The sequence below is a fragment of the Papilio machaon genome, chromosome 1 (assembly GCF_912999745.1).
Source record: "Papilio machaon chromosome 1, ilPapMach1.1, whole genome shotgun sequence".
In the NCBI taxonomy this organism is placed as follows: Eukaryota; Metazoa; Arthropoda; class Insecta; order Lepidoptera; family Papilionidae; genus Papilio; species Papilio machaon.
In genome coordinates, this window is record NC_059986.1 from 3,646,711 (window position 1) to 3,662,728 (window position 16,018).

Consider the following 16,018-nt stretch of genomic DNA (forward strand, 5'->3'; position numbering starts at 1 on the left):
GTAAATATTTTAATGACACTCCTTGACTTGTTTGATTACTTTTTTACTCAAAAAATCCTAGTCTTTCAAATGAATCTTTTAGTTGGTTATATCTCTGCCTGGATTTTTAACCTTGTCTTAATCAAGAACATTAAACCACACAACGATGACATATGCCTGAGTCAAATAAGCCACATAGAGCTTGAAGAGGAAGCATATAGTATTAAACTTTTTTACTACTCATGGACAATGACGTGAGTTTTGGGTACAATGACGTCACAGATAATATATTTGTATTTGTAGATAATTTTATGTAATACTAAACATTTTATTACCTACTGTTTGATTTTTTTGGTTTGATTATTTTTAAAAGCTAGAGAAACATAACACGGAGTCCACGGTGAAGACAATAAGCTATATCAAATGTAGACTGCTACGGTCTGGCGAGTCTCGTACATGATAACTGAAGGCCACTGCACTGTTCTATTCTGTCTAATGTCACCTGTAAATGACGTCATAGTCATGGAAACAAGTGCAACTTTATTATTTAGCTTCTCGTATTTATAATTGCTACGCTACATTAACAATTAAATTCATTTGCCAAACATAGGACTAATTTTAAGAAACAACCTTGATTTTAAATACTTTGAAAGTTATAAAGCATCTAATAATAAATATACTACAATTAAAAAAAAAGTTGATTTTAAAATGTATTTTGGTTTTCATGGCGTCATTATATTTTGGGTAGAAAACTCCATATATTTTTATGTTAGTATGCAAATAAAATACGTTTATGCTTACATTCTTTTATTGAACGAATCAGTGTAAATCCATCAAAAAAATAACCATTTCATGGCCTTTTTCCATATACCATATTTCTTGTGCATTAACATAGAAAAACATCAGTTGTACAAATAATAATTTTCACTTTCTTTCACAACACAATAAAGTTAAAAATACATTGGTTAAAAAATTCATGGATTCATTAAATTGTATATTAATGCAAATACGGAATAGATTTTATAAATATACGTAACAGTAATTTATTTCAAAAAAGTGTTTTTGGAATATCCAAGAATAATATCACATACAGCCATGTATAAATCAGCACTGAACCAGTTTAAAAGTCCAGCTCACATTGAACAATTGAGTTCCAGTTCAACAACTACATTGGCAACTCACAGCTCGATATGTTCTGTAACTATGTGTGTGAGCCGCGAGCTGCCTTGTGAATCCCAGTTCGCAGGTCGAATAGCAATTTATAACTTTATGCAGGTAAAAATTGAGCTGAGAGTCAATTTACTGATCAGTTTCATATATGTGAGGTGTGAGCTGATCTCCAAGTCATAAATTTTAATTGATTTACCCATATCTACATACAACACTTCATTGAATAACAACTTGTTTGATAAACTGTACTTCAATATTACACTTACTAGTACTTATAGATATAAAGACTACCTATTAAAATGCTTTATGTTTTAATTTTTAATAGAAAATAAATATATATTATCATACTAATATAATAAATGAGAATCTTTTTTAGATGTATGGATGGATGGATGGATGTTTGTATTAGGTAACTCCAGAACAGCTTAATGGATCTTGTTAAAATTTGACATTGATGTACAGAACATAGAACACAGTCTACCAAATTAATTTATTTTTTAATTACGCGCGGATGGAGTCGCGCGCGACAGCTAGTTAAATTAGAATTTATAACTTTCTTCTTGCACTCACAAAGTAACTTTACAATGATAAGGAACTGTAAATTAAAGCACTTAATTTACATTTGAAGGTGATAAATATGACCTGTGTGCATAATCAATTGAATGATTACGTTCTTGGCTGTGGAAAATTGTGATGATATTCCTGAAATATTATAGATTATAAAATTCATTGATAAAATAATGTTGTCATTATTATATAAGACTACATTAGAGTAGTATGTATAGGCACAGTAACATTGTAATAACCTTAAAATGACCTCTACCAACAAACATTCACAACAAGTAAAATGGAATGCAAGATTAAGAAAAGTCTATAATAATACTTAAAATTAATATTATGCAAACATATTGTCAATGATATAAAAAAGGAATTGATAAATACCATCACCATAATGGTCCCAATTTAAATCATTCCAGTGTGGGTTTCTCCCACTTGTAAGAGCCTGAATACTTGAAATCATTTTCAGCCAACTTGACATCAGCTTCAGAAGGTCCTCTAGAACCATACACATAAGGAACTGGTTTAACACGGTGCTCTTCCAAGTCTTTAAGGACTGGAGTAAAAATACGCCAAGCTTCCTTCAATTCATCATTACGAACAAAATGCATTTGAGTTCCAGTGAACACATCCAATATTAACCTTTCATAAGCATCTGGTACATCTGCTCCTCGGTAACGTAAGCTGTATGTTAAATCAAGTTCCGTTTCGGTCAAGTCAAATTTCATTCCAGGTGATTTACACATAAGCTTTAAATATAAAGCTTCTCCTGGCTGAACTCTAATAACCAGTTCGTTCCGCTTTGTGTGGTCAAAAATGTCACCAGGCACATCTTTATACTGCACTCTCACTTCTGCTTTCCTTTCATTAAGAGCCTTTCCACAGCGAAGTATAAAAGGAACTCCTTGCCACCTTGTATTATTAATCCACATAATGGCCAACGCATATGTGGGTGTGACAGAATCTTTTGGTACAGTAGGATCATCAAGATAGCCCAGTTTCTCATCACCTTGTCCATTAGGGTTCCCAACATATTGTCCAATCAATATATCACTTAATTTTATGGGTGGTATGTGTCTTAGTACCTTGACTTTCTCATCTCTGATATCATTTGGATGCATTGTAACTGGCTTTTCCATAGCAACTAAGGATAAAATTTGAAGAAGATGGTTTTGCATCACATCCCGAACAATTCCAAAGTTATCAAAATACCCTCCACGGCCTTCTGTTCCAAATGGTTCTTTGAAAGATATTAGAACTGAAGCAATATTTTCTCTATTCCAGGAAGGATTGAAAATTTGGTTAGCAAATCGTATGGTCATTAAATTTTGTACCATCTCTTTGCCCAAGTAATGATCGATTCTATAAATTTGTTCTTCTTTGAACAAACCAGTCAAATGGTTGCTTAATTTCTCTGAACTCACATCATCTCTTCCAAAAGGCTTCTCTATGATAACTCTAGTAAATCCTTTGATAGCATGGCATGCATTCCTAATGTTAACTGTTACTTCTTCAAATACTGTAGGAGGTACAGCCAAATAAAAAATTCTATTTGCAACAGGACCTTTTTCAAAATTATTTATATGTTGATTAAGAAATTCATAATCCACTCTTTTGTCATAAGATCCTGACACATAAGTGTTGGCATCCCAAAATGCTTCGAATTTTTCTTCCTCTCCCTGCCGTACTTTCATGTACTTTTTGCACTTTTCTCGTACATCTTCCAATGTTTGCTTGGTTCTGGCATAACCTACAAATTTGGTGCATTTCGGTAACAGATTATCCCTATATAAGTACCATATTGTAGGATAAATCTTCTTCTTAGCTAAATCTCCCGATGCACCAAGCAAAATAAATGTATGAGGATATTGAAAATCACATTTATTTTCCATGTCTTCCTTATTTACTAGCACGATATATTGTTAAAAATATTTGTCTACTGTATCTTTATTACTGCTATCTTTATAACACTACGCGAGGTTTTTTAAAACTGTACACTCAGAACTCAAATTAAAATGAATTAAATATATTAATTCAAAATTAAACCGTAAAATGTACATTTAATTTCAACTTGATGGAATAATGACAGAAATGATAAAATTAATTCTATTTATACGATGGCGGTGTACAGTGTTCACTACGTAAACATGTTTTTGGGTTGCCAATTAAATTGTTAAATTTACCAACTGATTAAAAACATTTTATCCATTCCATACGACAGATATGTTTTTCATTTTATACCATAAATATTAATTGCATATCAAAAACCGACAAAGCGAATAAAAATATGTCAGCCCACAACCCGATGTCTAAAAAAAGTGTTACTGTCACAGAAACCTTGTCGTACTATAGCTATTTTGTATAATGCGTTTCCTTTTATATCATTATATGGCAGCGCCTCTTTTATCGGCTCCAATATACTTGTATCGTTGTATTTTGACCTGATGACCACCACAGTTTCTCAATTGCCTTTATATTTTACATCAGAAATTGATGTTCTTGTGGTGCTTTATATTAAATTTAATGTTAGTTTTCAATCATCAAACAAATACCCAAAGGTGGGCATTAACTCGTTAATCCGTTAATCGTTAATTAACGAAGTTAACATTTTCCTTAACGGATTAACTTTTAAGTTAAATTCAAAAAGTGTTAACGCTCTTGTTAACTTCCGTTTAATTCTACTTCCGTTAATTTAGTCCGTTAATTGTTACAATAGACACTTATTGACGTGTTGTCATTTTATTTAAATTATGCATCAGGCTACATTCGAAAGTTCGGCTATGTTCGGGGACCGTCGGCGAGTCGAATGGTGACAGAGAACGAGAGAGAACGAGCGAGTGTGACGCATGTCATACAATATACCGAGCGGCCGGGAAAGACGTGATCAAAAAAAAGAGTACCGCAGAATCCTTGTTAGAAAATAGTGACGATTTAACCAAACTTACCTCTATCAAATATTGCGAAGTTTAGGCGCTAGACACCTTCAAAGTTTATTAATTATTTCACATTTACACAAATATCTCGAAAAGTCTATATTACATTTTATTCACATTAAAACTGGTTTGCATTTATTTAACATCACTTTTTTAAAACAAGACTTTGTAATAAAATTTCTTCTCTTAATACAACAATTACACACTTTGTGTTATACGTGAGACGAAAAATCTATTGAAAAAGATAAACTCTGCGTTGAATTTCAATCAAAATAATCGAGTGTACATTACTCTTCAACGTCGTACCTAAAATACAACTAAACTTTGTTGCAGACAAAAATGTTTATTTTAATGTTAGAGTTTAAAGACAACAAAAAATATTTAATAAAAATAGTTTATGGTTCATTTGAAAAAGCGTACAAATAGGATTTTTTTGTCATTGCGTAGATAAGAAACAAACAATGAAAAATAAATTTAAAAATTGGAAAGACGAAATGTGCACGCAATAAACGATCCTCAAAAACAAAAGGGTTTTATGTGTTTATTACCGTCGTTTGTTTTTTTGGGGCTTCTTCATAGTCAACGAAAAATAATTTTTAATTTTAAAAATATGAACAAAGGATGAAATGGACAGCCGCACAGAGAATGCGATAACGAACTCGATGGATTTATGGCCCCAACCCTTCTAATGGTCGGGGATGCACGTGCGCTGCGCAAAGACAATAGCGAAGATAATTTGTTTGTTTACAAAAAAAAGTATACGACAAAACGAGAAAGAATGAGGAAAAAGATAAAATAATTATGTTAGTGAAATAATGTTAAATTGTGTTATACTAAAATTAATATGTGAAATGTCGCAACAAGTGACCTTTACAAAAAGACATCGATTTTTTACGTATTAAATTAATTTTATTATTAATTATTAAATTAAATTTAACATATACTTTCGATATCGAATGTCGTTGAAAATAATTCAAAACATATTCTTACTAATTGACTATAACGATTTTATAGGCAATAAGAAAGATAGAAAACATCACCCGCGATCCGTTGTTTTCGTTATGTCGTGTAACTTATGATCTATACACTGAGAGTAATTTAACTTGATTTAACATATAATAATAGATCGGACGATAGATCATTAGATGCTAGAAGTTATCGAAGGCATCTCAGTTGTATAGTTTGATGTGTTGAGATGTATCACTGGATTGGTTATATAGTTTATTTATCAATGTTATAATAAGTTTCCTTTGATGTTAGAAGTTTTATTAATAAATCTATATTAATAAATAAAAAATAAGTAAAAAATAATAAGTCTGTTCGTGGGTCCTTAGCTAAAATAAAAAAATATTACCAAATTATACAGAAAATTAAATGTTCAGTTGTTGAGCATGAGCTAATGAATATACGGGTGCAAATAGTAACAGATAAATGTAAAATACTGCATAAAAGTTTTGATTGTTTTCTTTTGAATATTACCACATGTCTCACTGTTTAATTGAAAATTTGTGTTGTCTAAATTTAGTTAGCTATCTAATTCCGTGACGTCGGATTGTCGATAAAAAAATTGACTGAAAAAGTCAGTTGTCCATCATTGTCAGTGTAATATATGTGTGTAACTAGTGCATGCTATGTCATTAGTATGGTACAGGCATTACATCGCTCCTATTGTTTCAATTTTATTTTAGTATATTATATAACTAAACTATAGATAGGATTAGCGATCCCCCGAGATTTTGTAAGGGCTGTAAAAAAAATAGCCTAAGTTCTATTGAAAGTCTCGACAAAATCGGCCCATACGATTCGAAGATTATTCATATGGCCATTTCCCGCTTGGGCTTATACTCGTAATTTTTGTTGGAACGAAGTTCCTTATCGCGCGTTGTGAAAGGGGGCTAGACGGAAAAAATCCTTACGAAAAGTTGTCACGACACTTTTTTGCTATATCACCATGGCAACGACGTGACAATATATAACGAAAATTCATAGAAATAAAATGTCCTTCTTGTGAAGACTTAAGTTTTTTATGCATAGAATAAACATTGGTTCCTTCACTAATTAATTGAAAGGAACTTCGTTCCATCCGAGTGTCCCAACACACCTCTCAAGTTTTTTATAAACAAAAATTAACTTTAACTGTTAACTTTAACTTGCGTTAAATTTTCGTAAATTAAACGCTTTAACGATTAACGAAGTTAAATTTTTATTTAACGAATTAACGATTAACGAAGTTAACTTTTTGATTAACTGTGCCCACCTATGCAAATACCGTTACATCTTTAAATAAATATATGATTAGTAATGAAAAATATTCTTAACCAAAAAGCTCATCTCCACAAGCAATCTATTTTAGTTTATCGCAACTTTAACTATAATAAAACAAAGGATCTCCAAAGCAATCATCTTTTTTTCTATCAGTTTAAAATTACTAAAAGAACTATCTAATTTTCTTTTTTTTAGATTCAAAAGTAACTTTCCTTGTTGCAAAGTCCTTATTTATAGGAAATGGGACCATACCTGGCATGATATTTAGTGTTGCCTACATCATAAATCCTAAAAAAATCTGTAACGTCTCTATTGTATTTACATGTTATTGTAAATTTATAATTCGTAAATTTGTGGACATGTTTTAAACTCTTCTAAAATCTACAAAGTTTTATAAATTTCACTTCGAATTCAGTTTGGTCTTACGGTCTTTGGTCTATACGCAGACAAATAAAAACCACAGTGACGTTTGGATGACGTGACGCTATATGTTTTTGGTTTTGTCACTTGTGCAAGGAAAGGGAAATAGATTCTTTTTTAGTTTAAAATATTGTGTTTCTTGAACTTAATCTATTGTTATTGTAATTCCAGTTTAATGTACATGGTCCTTTAAAACAAGTGTTTTCCACAGAATCTATATGGTTTTGGGTTATAAGTGTGGATATAATTGCATTTGTAGGTATATTTAGTTCAACGACCTTGTTACTGACAGGTTCATCGTTGTGACTGAACTAATATATGAAAGTGGTATTGTAGGCGATAAATAAATTGCTGCTGAGGATGGAGCCCTCTAGAGAAACAGGCAAGTTTATTTTTATTCTATTATAATAATAGAAAATTCATAGAGGGTACGTCATTACAAATTCAAGTTGCTCCCTAACTTTTTCCAGATTCTAAATTTTACTTCTTGTAATATAATTATTTTTTTTAATTTGGAAAATGCATATAAGTAAAAGTTTTTTTAATAGTGTCATTTCTATATACTTTGATTTATTTTCATTTCCAAAATCAAAACAAAAATTGATGGCATCCAATTTTTCTAATTGAAGACAACCTGAACCTGATACGAATACCAGGTTCAGGTTTTTTCAATTCTAGATCTATCTCTGATATCTAATAATAGTGTAAATTATATGTTGCTATATTATTAAATCAATTATTTAATTTAAAAAAAATTACTGATCTCTTAATACTATACAAGTTTACTTTGTTTATAATTTAAATAAGTGTCTCATGGTAAATATTTTGACAATAGACAATACTTTTGATGGTATCAAATAGTAATTTAAAACTTAGGTAAAATTCTTTCAAATTAAATTTTGACATACAATAATGTTAAGATTCTAAAGTTCCAAATGTTCAAATAAATAAAATTAATCCTTAAATGTGAACAGTAAACTATGAATTTTTATTCTAAATAATATTATACATTGATACATATATTGATTTTGACTAAATATTTTTTGCTATCCTTTTTTATAATTAAAATATTAAATGTTTTTTTTTTGGAATTCTCTTACATACTCATAAACTAGCCGAAAGCTTATATTTTGTTCAATATTATTTTATTTATTGCCAATTAAGTTAAATTTATATTACACTAAAAACTTTGTAATGTAAACATTTTATAATCTTGACAGTTTTAAATTTCCTCTTGGTCTTAAATTGAAATTTTTGTAAAAAAATTGTGATTATCAATATTTTAAACTTAAGTAACATTGAATTTTCTTATAAATATGATTTAATTTTCATTTGAAATGTGTTTACATTTTCTTTTTAAAATTAAATGGATTTGAATTATAGAAACTTGCTACAGTATTAACTTCACTGTTATCACATAGATGGCGTTTTCTTGTATTAGTTTCCTTGGGTGATGTAGATGGCGTTTGTTTACATTTTAGTTGAAAAAGCCAATAATCATTTTATTATTAAATAATTTTGTAAACTAGCAGATAAAACGATCTGTCCTAAATTTGTTAAATAAATTGTGATCCTTGCAATGCTTCACAATTCTTGTAATCTTTTATAATTTGACTAGTTGTCACCCGAGACTACGTCTGCCCGGAATTATTAAAAAACTTTATTAGTAGCCTATAAATTCTTCCAGCCTATGTTTTATAACTATACCAAATTTCCGTTGCCAATGATCCGTTAGTCCATTCTCTGACAAATATCCATTCAGACATCCTAACTTTCGCTTTTAAAATATTAGTAAGAAGTAAGATATTGTAAGTATGATTGCCAAGTCGTATTGTAATGACCTGCATTGTCTTCATGAACGTTTTTCCTTCTTATTATTTATCCTTGCTTTTTTCCTCCTTTCTAAAGTTAATAATTTCATATTTTGTATGTTATATCATTTATACTGTCATGGTCTTATGACTTTATCAATACTACCACATACTCACCTCCGTAATGCAGAGTGGAAGGCAGAGACCGCGGACTTCCATATAGTTCGGACATAGGGTTGCCAGGTCGCCAAACCTTCTAGCCGGGCAGACCAGCCAGTTCGGCCGGACATTTGGGTAGAAAGGTCGGACACCCTAAATTATTTAGGATTTTGTCTCAGTATTAATAGGTACACTGTCGTTTGGGAAATGTAAAAAGCCTAACAAAAGCCGGAAAACCGTTTATTTTGGCCGGACACGCAATCAAAAAGCCTACCTATGTCTGGCTTTATCCGGACGCCTGGCAACGCTATTCGGACATAACACCTCTCTCAAATTATGATAATTATTTTATCAATACAAAGCTTTTGAAGTAATGCCTAGAATTGTTTCGTTCTGCATTTGATAACTCCTAAAACCTGAAAGATTTTTACCAGTACTGTAAAGGTGGTTATTAGAATACAAAGTTTGAGGACTACTGTAGATAGCCTAGGTCTTTCTGAATGCGGACAGAGGCTTCGTTGGCTCGATAGGTATATCTACCTACCCTTCCTGTGGGTTGTGGAGGTTTTTATATTATTAGTTGCCAGTGCGAGTTTTTTACTTAGCGAGTACTTTACCACTTTGCGCAAGAACGAATACTTTTCAGTTGATCTTGTGTCGCGAGGATAAGATTTCTACATGGGACCGCACGGTAATGTTTGTTTAGCCTTGTACTGTAATGATAAAAAGGCGTTTCCTAGAAGACAAGATGCAGGAAAAGAATGCAATTTGGGAATTAGCACGTGTGATGCATCGGGCCCGGCGGGGGCGGCGGTGAGGAGGACGAGCGGTGCGCAGTCGTGTGCAGTGGTCCACTCGACGTCGCACAAGGTCAAGGAGAATGATTAACAACGAAAATACAGCAAAACAAACCGAATGAGCGAGCGGGGAGCGCCGGGGTGGCGGCGCGGCGCGTCAGTCGTAGCAGCGACGCTGTTCGCTGACGTCGCGTGTTTGTCGTCGTCCGCGACGCTCTCGAAAATCGATGCACGATCCGCAACCTGCATTCGACACGATCATACATTGTAATTTGTTAAACATTATGATGAGTGACGTCACGCCGATTGCTTTGCGCCCCGGACTCTTCTAAATTGGATGCTGCAGGAATACCCAATACCATAGTTTCACGGAGATCTGTTTTAACAATTTAAAAAAATCTCGATACGGATAAAATTAGGCATCTATATTTCGGAGATAATTTTTGTAACAGTTTTAGCTATCTATTGTCTACAATGTTTTAAGTTAGTTATCGCACAATATTCCTAAATTATCAATACAGTACAAACGAATTTCAATACTCGAAACATCATATCAATTTATGTAATTTAAATGTCAACCAATTTTCTATCTGGGTAGGTAAGTTCGATTACAATGATTTTCGTCTACAAACTTAAACGAAATATCGTGTTTTTTTTTCATTTTGAATTTGGAATGGTGTGTTTCAAATTGTTTGTTTTGTATTGTCATATCATTGAATGGACAGGGACTTACACCGAGAGACCCTTCGAATTTTGCTTTTGCGCACTTATAAAGTTGATATGTTTTTATGCCCTATGTCTTTATCTGACACGAGTCGTAAAGAGCATTGCAAGGTTGCAAGTGTATTGACTTCAATGTACTGAATAACTTTTATCTAGATGTCCTAGTCAATACATTTGCATCTATCTAGACTTATATTTACATATTTTACTGCGATAACAGAGAAGTTTCCTCTTCTGATAGTTTGACGTCAGGGTGATGTAACCGATTGCCGAAAGCGTGCCAAAGCAGACTCAGGAGATCGGCAAATGTGCAAACTTTAATAAACAAAAACAACATTTTAATTTCAATACAATAGCATTGGGTATTGTTTGAGTTCGCTTGGTTCTTCGAAAGGAAATTCAGAAACTACCGAACGTAAAGATTTCTTTTGTTACTTTTATTCTTTGCGGTAACGATACGGTCTCATTGGTTGTACGATATAGGCAGGAATGTAACAGATGTACCTATTTTTTTAATACGATTAAATTTTTTAACACATACAAAGATAAGAAATTAAAAAAAAAACCTAAAATGATGTAAAAATTTAAATCTTTATTATTTTTATCTTTAAATGCATGATTAAAGTAAGGAAGCGATAAATTGGGGTGTATCAAATAGAAAAAAAGTGGTGAATGTCATATTTATTAGGACTTTGTGGAAACAGACATCATTATAACAATAGCTTTTGAAGTAGACGTTAAGTTGCTGTAAAATTCGACGTAAAAAAGTCGTCGATGTATTTTTTTAATTCAATTTATAATTTTGAAAACACTTTCATGTCCTTGTTTCAAAAAAAAAAGATCACACAAGATATTAAATATCATCCAACCCTGATAACTTTCACTTGTTTTTATTAATTTTAACATTGTTGATCGAGATGTTTTGTTAAGTTTATCTCCGAGTTATCGCATTTTTGTTATCATTATGTTCGACTCTATTTCATAAGGTGACAAGCGACTATTGCGGACATGGATATACTCACATACCATTTGTCACTTGGTCGAGGAAATTAAATTTCTCTGGAATTGGCATTGTTATATTTAGAAGAGACGCTTTTATTTTTTTAATCAACCAGAATACATTCTGATTTCTCCGTAGTGTTGCGGATGTCAATGGGCGTTGATGATCACCCCGTTGTTCCTTGCCCTCGTTTGACAGTATTTCATTTCTATTATATATAAATAACAGTTGTAAAAAGTAAATACTACTGTGTTATAAGTTCTTCTATTGCTACTTCTAGCATCGACTACCCTCGAACTTTTTGAATCGATTGTTAGGTTAGGTTAGAATGCGAAATATTTGGTAATGCATTACAAAATGTCTTCCCGAGAAATATTGTCTCATTTAATAGTAGTTATAAGAATTTTTATGTTAGTTGTGATATATCACGTAGACAAATAAATTTAATTAATGTATAATTATGTATGTCTATTCCAAATAGATTGTATTTTGCAAACAAGTGCGCGCACATGATTTTATTATTTGAGCAAGCCATCCGAGAAGATCGTATCACTGTCAAGGCCTTCGAGTTTATTTGAATTCATTGCCGCCCTCGTGCCAGCTCACTTTTTGAATTCTAATTGCTTGATTTACTTTTTGAACAAGACTTATTACAGTCAAACTCTAATGTTGTACAAGTTGATTAAAATTACGATAAAACATTTCGAGTAGGTACCTACTAGATTACCTAAGTACTTTGTATATTTTCAAGAACTTTAGTGATAAAATATTTTTTGCGTTGCGAATTTTTTGTGATAATTTTTGAGCAATATTGAGCAAATCGTGGCAGCACAGGTGATTTTTTTGGTCGTAAAATCCGAATAATCTGTAATTTTAATAACTGGTTTGATAATATTTCGACTTTCAATTCCATTAACCGGTTGAAATATCATTAATAGCGTGTAATTGTTATCGACGCGGCGCGGCGCGTTAGCGTCCCTAGGCGCGGGCGGGGAGAGGCGACATACGGGGCGCGGGGGCGGCGGCGTCACGCCTCGGGAAGTGTTTCTCTTCGGCTTGGTCACGGCCAAGGTCTCTCGCCGACACACTGCGCTCGCTATTATGTAATGCTAAATTATAAAATACGCGTTTCGTTTGCGGTCACATAGTTTGCCTAAATGGTACAATACATTCATATCAAAAGTATAGAACTCAGATGCGCGTTTTATGTCTAAATTATCATGTCGTTTTCTATATGCGTATGTTATATCAGCTCCAAATTTACACCAACTAAATTTCGCGCCAAAGTAATTTTTCACCAAGTAAGAGACATTGGAACAATTAATTGACACTCGGCCTCTTCTGAATTAGTTTTCGTAAAGTCCTCCATATTTCTAGTCACAAATAATTTCTGCCATTTATTGCATATTATGTTGCCATTCTGAATCTGCATGCGAAATATATAGTATAGCAGTATAGCTAGATAACAACTTTAATTAAAATAAATACTAGTAATCTCGAAACTACTGTTGAAGGTATGTAAATAGTTGATTGGCAATCTAGATGTTCGACGTTGTGCAGACGTGACTATAATGCGTTCGTCCTTTGTGTTCAAAATGGAAGAAGCATTGTTTCGAATCGAGTTCCGGTTGTTCCCCCCTCCAAGTCAGTCGTCCGATGTCCGAGGACGAGATCGTTGCAGAATGGCCGGCGAGAATCGCGATGAGATCTCGTATTAGCCGAGTGCAAACAAAAACCACCTGTAGTTGTCAGAGAATCGCCAAGGTCGCAGAGCAGGCCCCCGCGGCCCGAGGCGCGCTCGTTCGCGTTCCGTTTACCTATATCTCGCGGCGAGTGCACGCGGCGCCCCCGCCCCCGTGCCCCTCGCTTGACTCACTGCGCCTCCTCTCCGCCCCGCTGGCCTCCACCCCGCCGGGTCATGTCTAGGACGCACGGTTGACGATGCTACTCAGCGTTCGGAACCGTACGATAATTATCGTATACATACGATAATTTTGTGCCTACATACGATGTACGATAGCATATTATTATCGTACGCAGATTGTACGATAATTTCTATCATGATGCAAAATTTGAGAATTCATATTATTTCACTCATGCGTTGATAGTCTAAACCGTAGTAGCTCATTTTATTTTGTCCAATAAAATCTTGAGAAAATACCGGGAAATACAAGTTCTTTATTCCTATTGGTCCTTACGATCCGCTCTACTAAGTTTCACCACTGCCAATACTGTAACTTTATCCAGCGCCTGCTGTACACGCTTTCTTATTGGTTAGTATAGCATCTACCAATGCGAACAAGAGAATATAAGTTCGATATTTCGATATTTCGATTATAATAAGTGTATATTGATATATAAAAAAAATTCTTTGATTTTTTATTTCACCACCCATTCATATCCATTTCTTCTTTATAAATACAAAATTTTGACGTGTTTCATACCCAACTTGCATGAGAACAGTGGAATTTTGTCTAAGTGAATTTTAAGTTTGGCGCGTTTATTGAACTTAAAGTGGAAAGGGAATCAGTTCAGGTCTGTACCACGTGTAAAACATTTGGGTTTCAGTGTTCTGTTGATTTGACAGCGGTGGTTTAAAAAAGATAAACTATAAAGTACTTGCATGCATATCAATATTACAATTTATATGATTAATTTATCTATAATAGACATTATCCTAAAAAATACGATAATTTCGATCCATGTACGATAATTTTACGCCCCTGGTACGATAGTCAGTCCACTTCAAGTTGCTAACGCTGATGCTACTATACTTGACGGAGTGTCACCATAGTGTTACATCTACCAATCCAACAATCAAACAACTTACTCGATCCTATTCAAATAATATTAGAATGGTATGGTTAATAAATAACACTTGTACCTATATAGTTTGAGCTCTTTGTTTCCTAACCGGCGAACAGCGATTTTATATAAAGAAAAGTCGTTGAAATATAGCGGGTTATGGATTTCAAACTAGCGGAACGAAAATGAAAGTATGTAAAAGTGTGTCGGGACATTGCGCGTGCGTCGCTACTCGCTATTGTCAATGTTACTTGTAAATGGCGGGCGTGCGTCAAGTCAAGGTCGGCGCGGATCGATAGCGGCGCGGCGAGCGCGGGGCTGTCGCGTGGGGTGGGACGGGGCAGTCCGCTGCACGAATGCATGCATGCACCGACACACATACACACGACGAAACCGTACGACGAAAGTGAAAGAAAGTTAGGGAATTCTTTCGATCGCAACCGTCTCATTCGCTTCTGATTTATTTTTTTAACAATTTTTCCAAACTTGTTTATGTTTGTTGCTTGTTAGATTTTTAATACGTAGTAAATTCATATTTTACTACGATGATCCAAATGTGATATCGCTTTATTAAAAAAGTTTTCATTCCTTTGTTAGGTTTGGCGTGGCTGGATATTGTTATTAAGTTGTCCTTTATTTATCAGTTTACTGTATAGCGAATTAACATTGCGAAATACCTACTATTCGTTAATGTGTTTTCTTTGTTGATAATAATACTGGTTGAACGGCGGACGTATGCTTAGTCACTGTCTGATACCTATTGTGTAGCCCATCAGTGCCATTATAATAAAAGCTTCCGACCTTTCGGCCACTCTTCTAATGGCGGAAAAGAATTGTTTTGTTATCTAATGTTATATTAGATGAAAGTCTGTAACCTTTGATATATTTTCATTCTCTTTGTTAGTTGTCTCATTTTTTTGATAATAAACGAAAAAATCCGATATTCCTTCGTTTTGGGCTCAGGATGTTTTCTTTATTCATTAACGAGGATTATAAATATGAAATCTTTGACTATTATGAATGCACGAAGACGAGTTGGTTATTAGAAAAAAATAACATAGGTACTAAACATTTAGGAAAATGTCATTGCATACTCCCATTGTATGAAATGTTATTAAATAAAAAAAAAAAAAAAAAAAAAAATAAGTTTTATTGATCCACAAAAGTTTTTTACAATTCAATAGGACTCTGCCTCCTGTGGTAGGTGGGGACCTGTGTTACAGGAGGTAGTGCCTTCTCTTAATCTATGTCTTAAATAGGTACTTATCTATGCAATATGCGTGTGTGTATGTGTGTGTATGTGTGTGTTTGTATCTGTGCTTGCGTCTGTGTGTGTGTACGTGTATGTGTTTTTATTATTAATTATTGTTTGTTTTTTTTTTGTTAAATAGTTAAAAA

At 33.3% G+C, this 16,018-nt stretch overlaps 2 protein-coding genes across 5 annotated transcripts in view; one reads left to right on the plus strand and one right to left on the minus strand.

Moving 5' to 3' along the window:
- Positions 1 to 1,536: 1,536 nt before the first annotated feature.
- On the minus strand, positions 1,537 to 3,747 carry LOC106714252 (glucose-6-phosphate 1-dehydrogenase). Its single transcript, XM_014507235.2, has one exon. It carries the CDS (start codon positions 3,597 to 3,599, stop codon positions 2,118 to 2,120), a length of 1,482 nt encoding a protein of 493 aa, XP_014362721.2. The 5' UTR covers positions 3,600 to 3,747; the 3' UTR covers positions 1,537 to 2,117.
- A 3,736-nt stretch (positions 3,748 to 7,483) lies between these two features.
- Positions 7,484 to 16,018, plus strand: part of LOC106714256 (protein ultraspiracle homolog) — a 31,298-nt gene continuing 22,763 nt past the window's right edge. For 2 of the 4 annotated variants that reach the window (XM_045679085.1, XM_045679088.1), the window contains exon 1: positions 10,237 to 10,686. Coding sequence is in view for 1 of the 4 variants with exons in the window: in XM_045679091.1 (XP_045535047.1) it covers positions 7,686 to 7,707 (22 nt within the window). In the remaining 3 variants the exon portion in view is untranslated. Of the gene's footprint in view, positions 7,708 to 10,236; positions 10,687 to 16,018 lie in introns of those variants that run through there. The other 2 variants (XM_045679091.1, XM_045679080.1) reach the window with 2 other exon arrangements.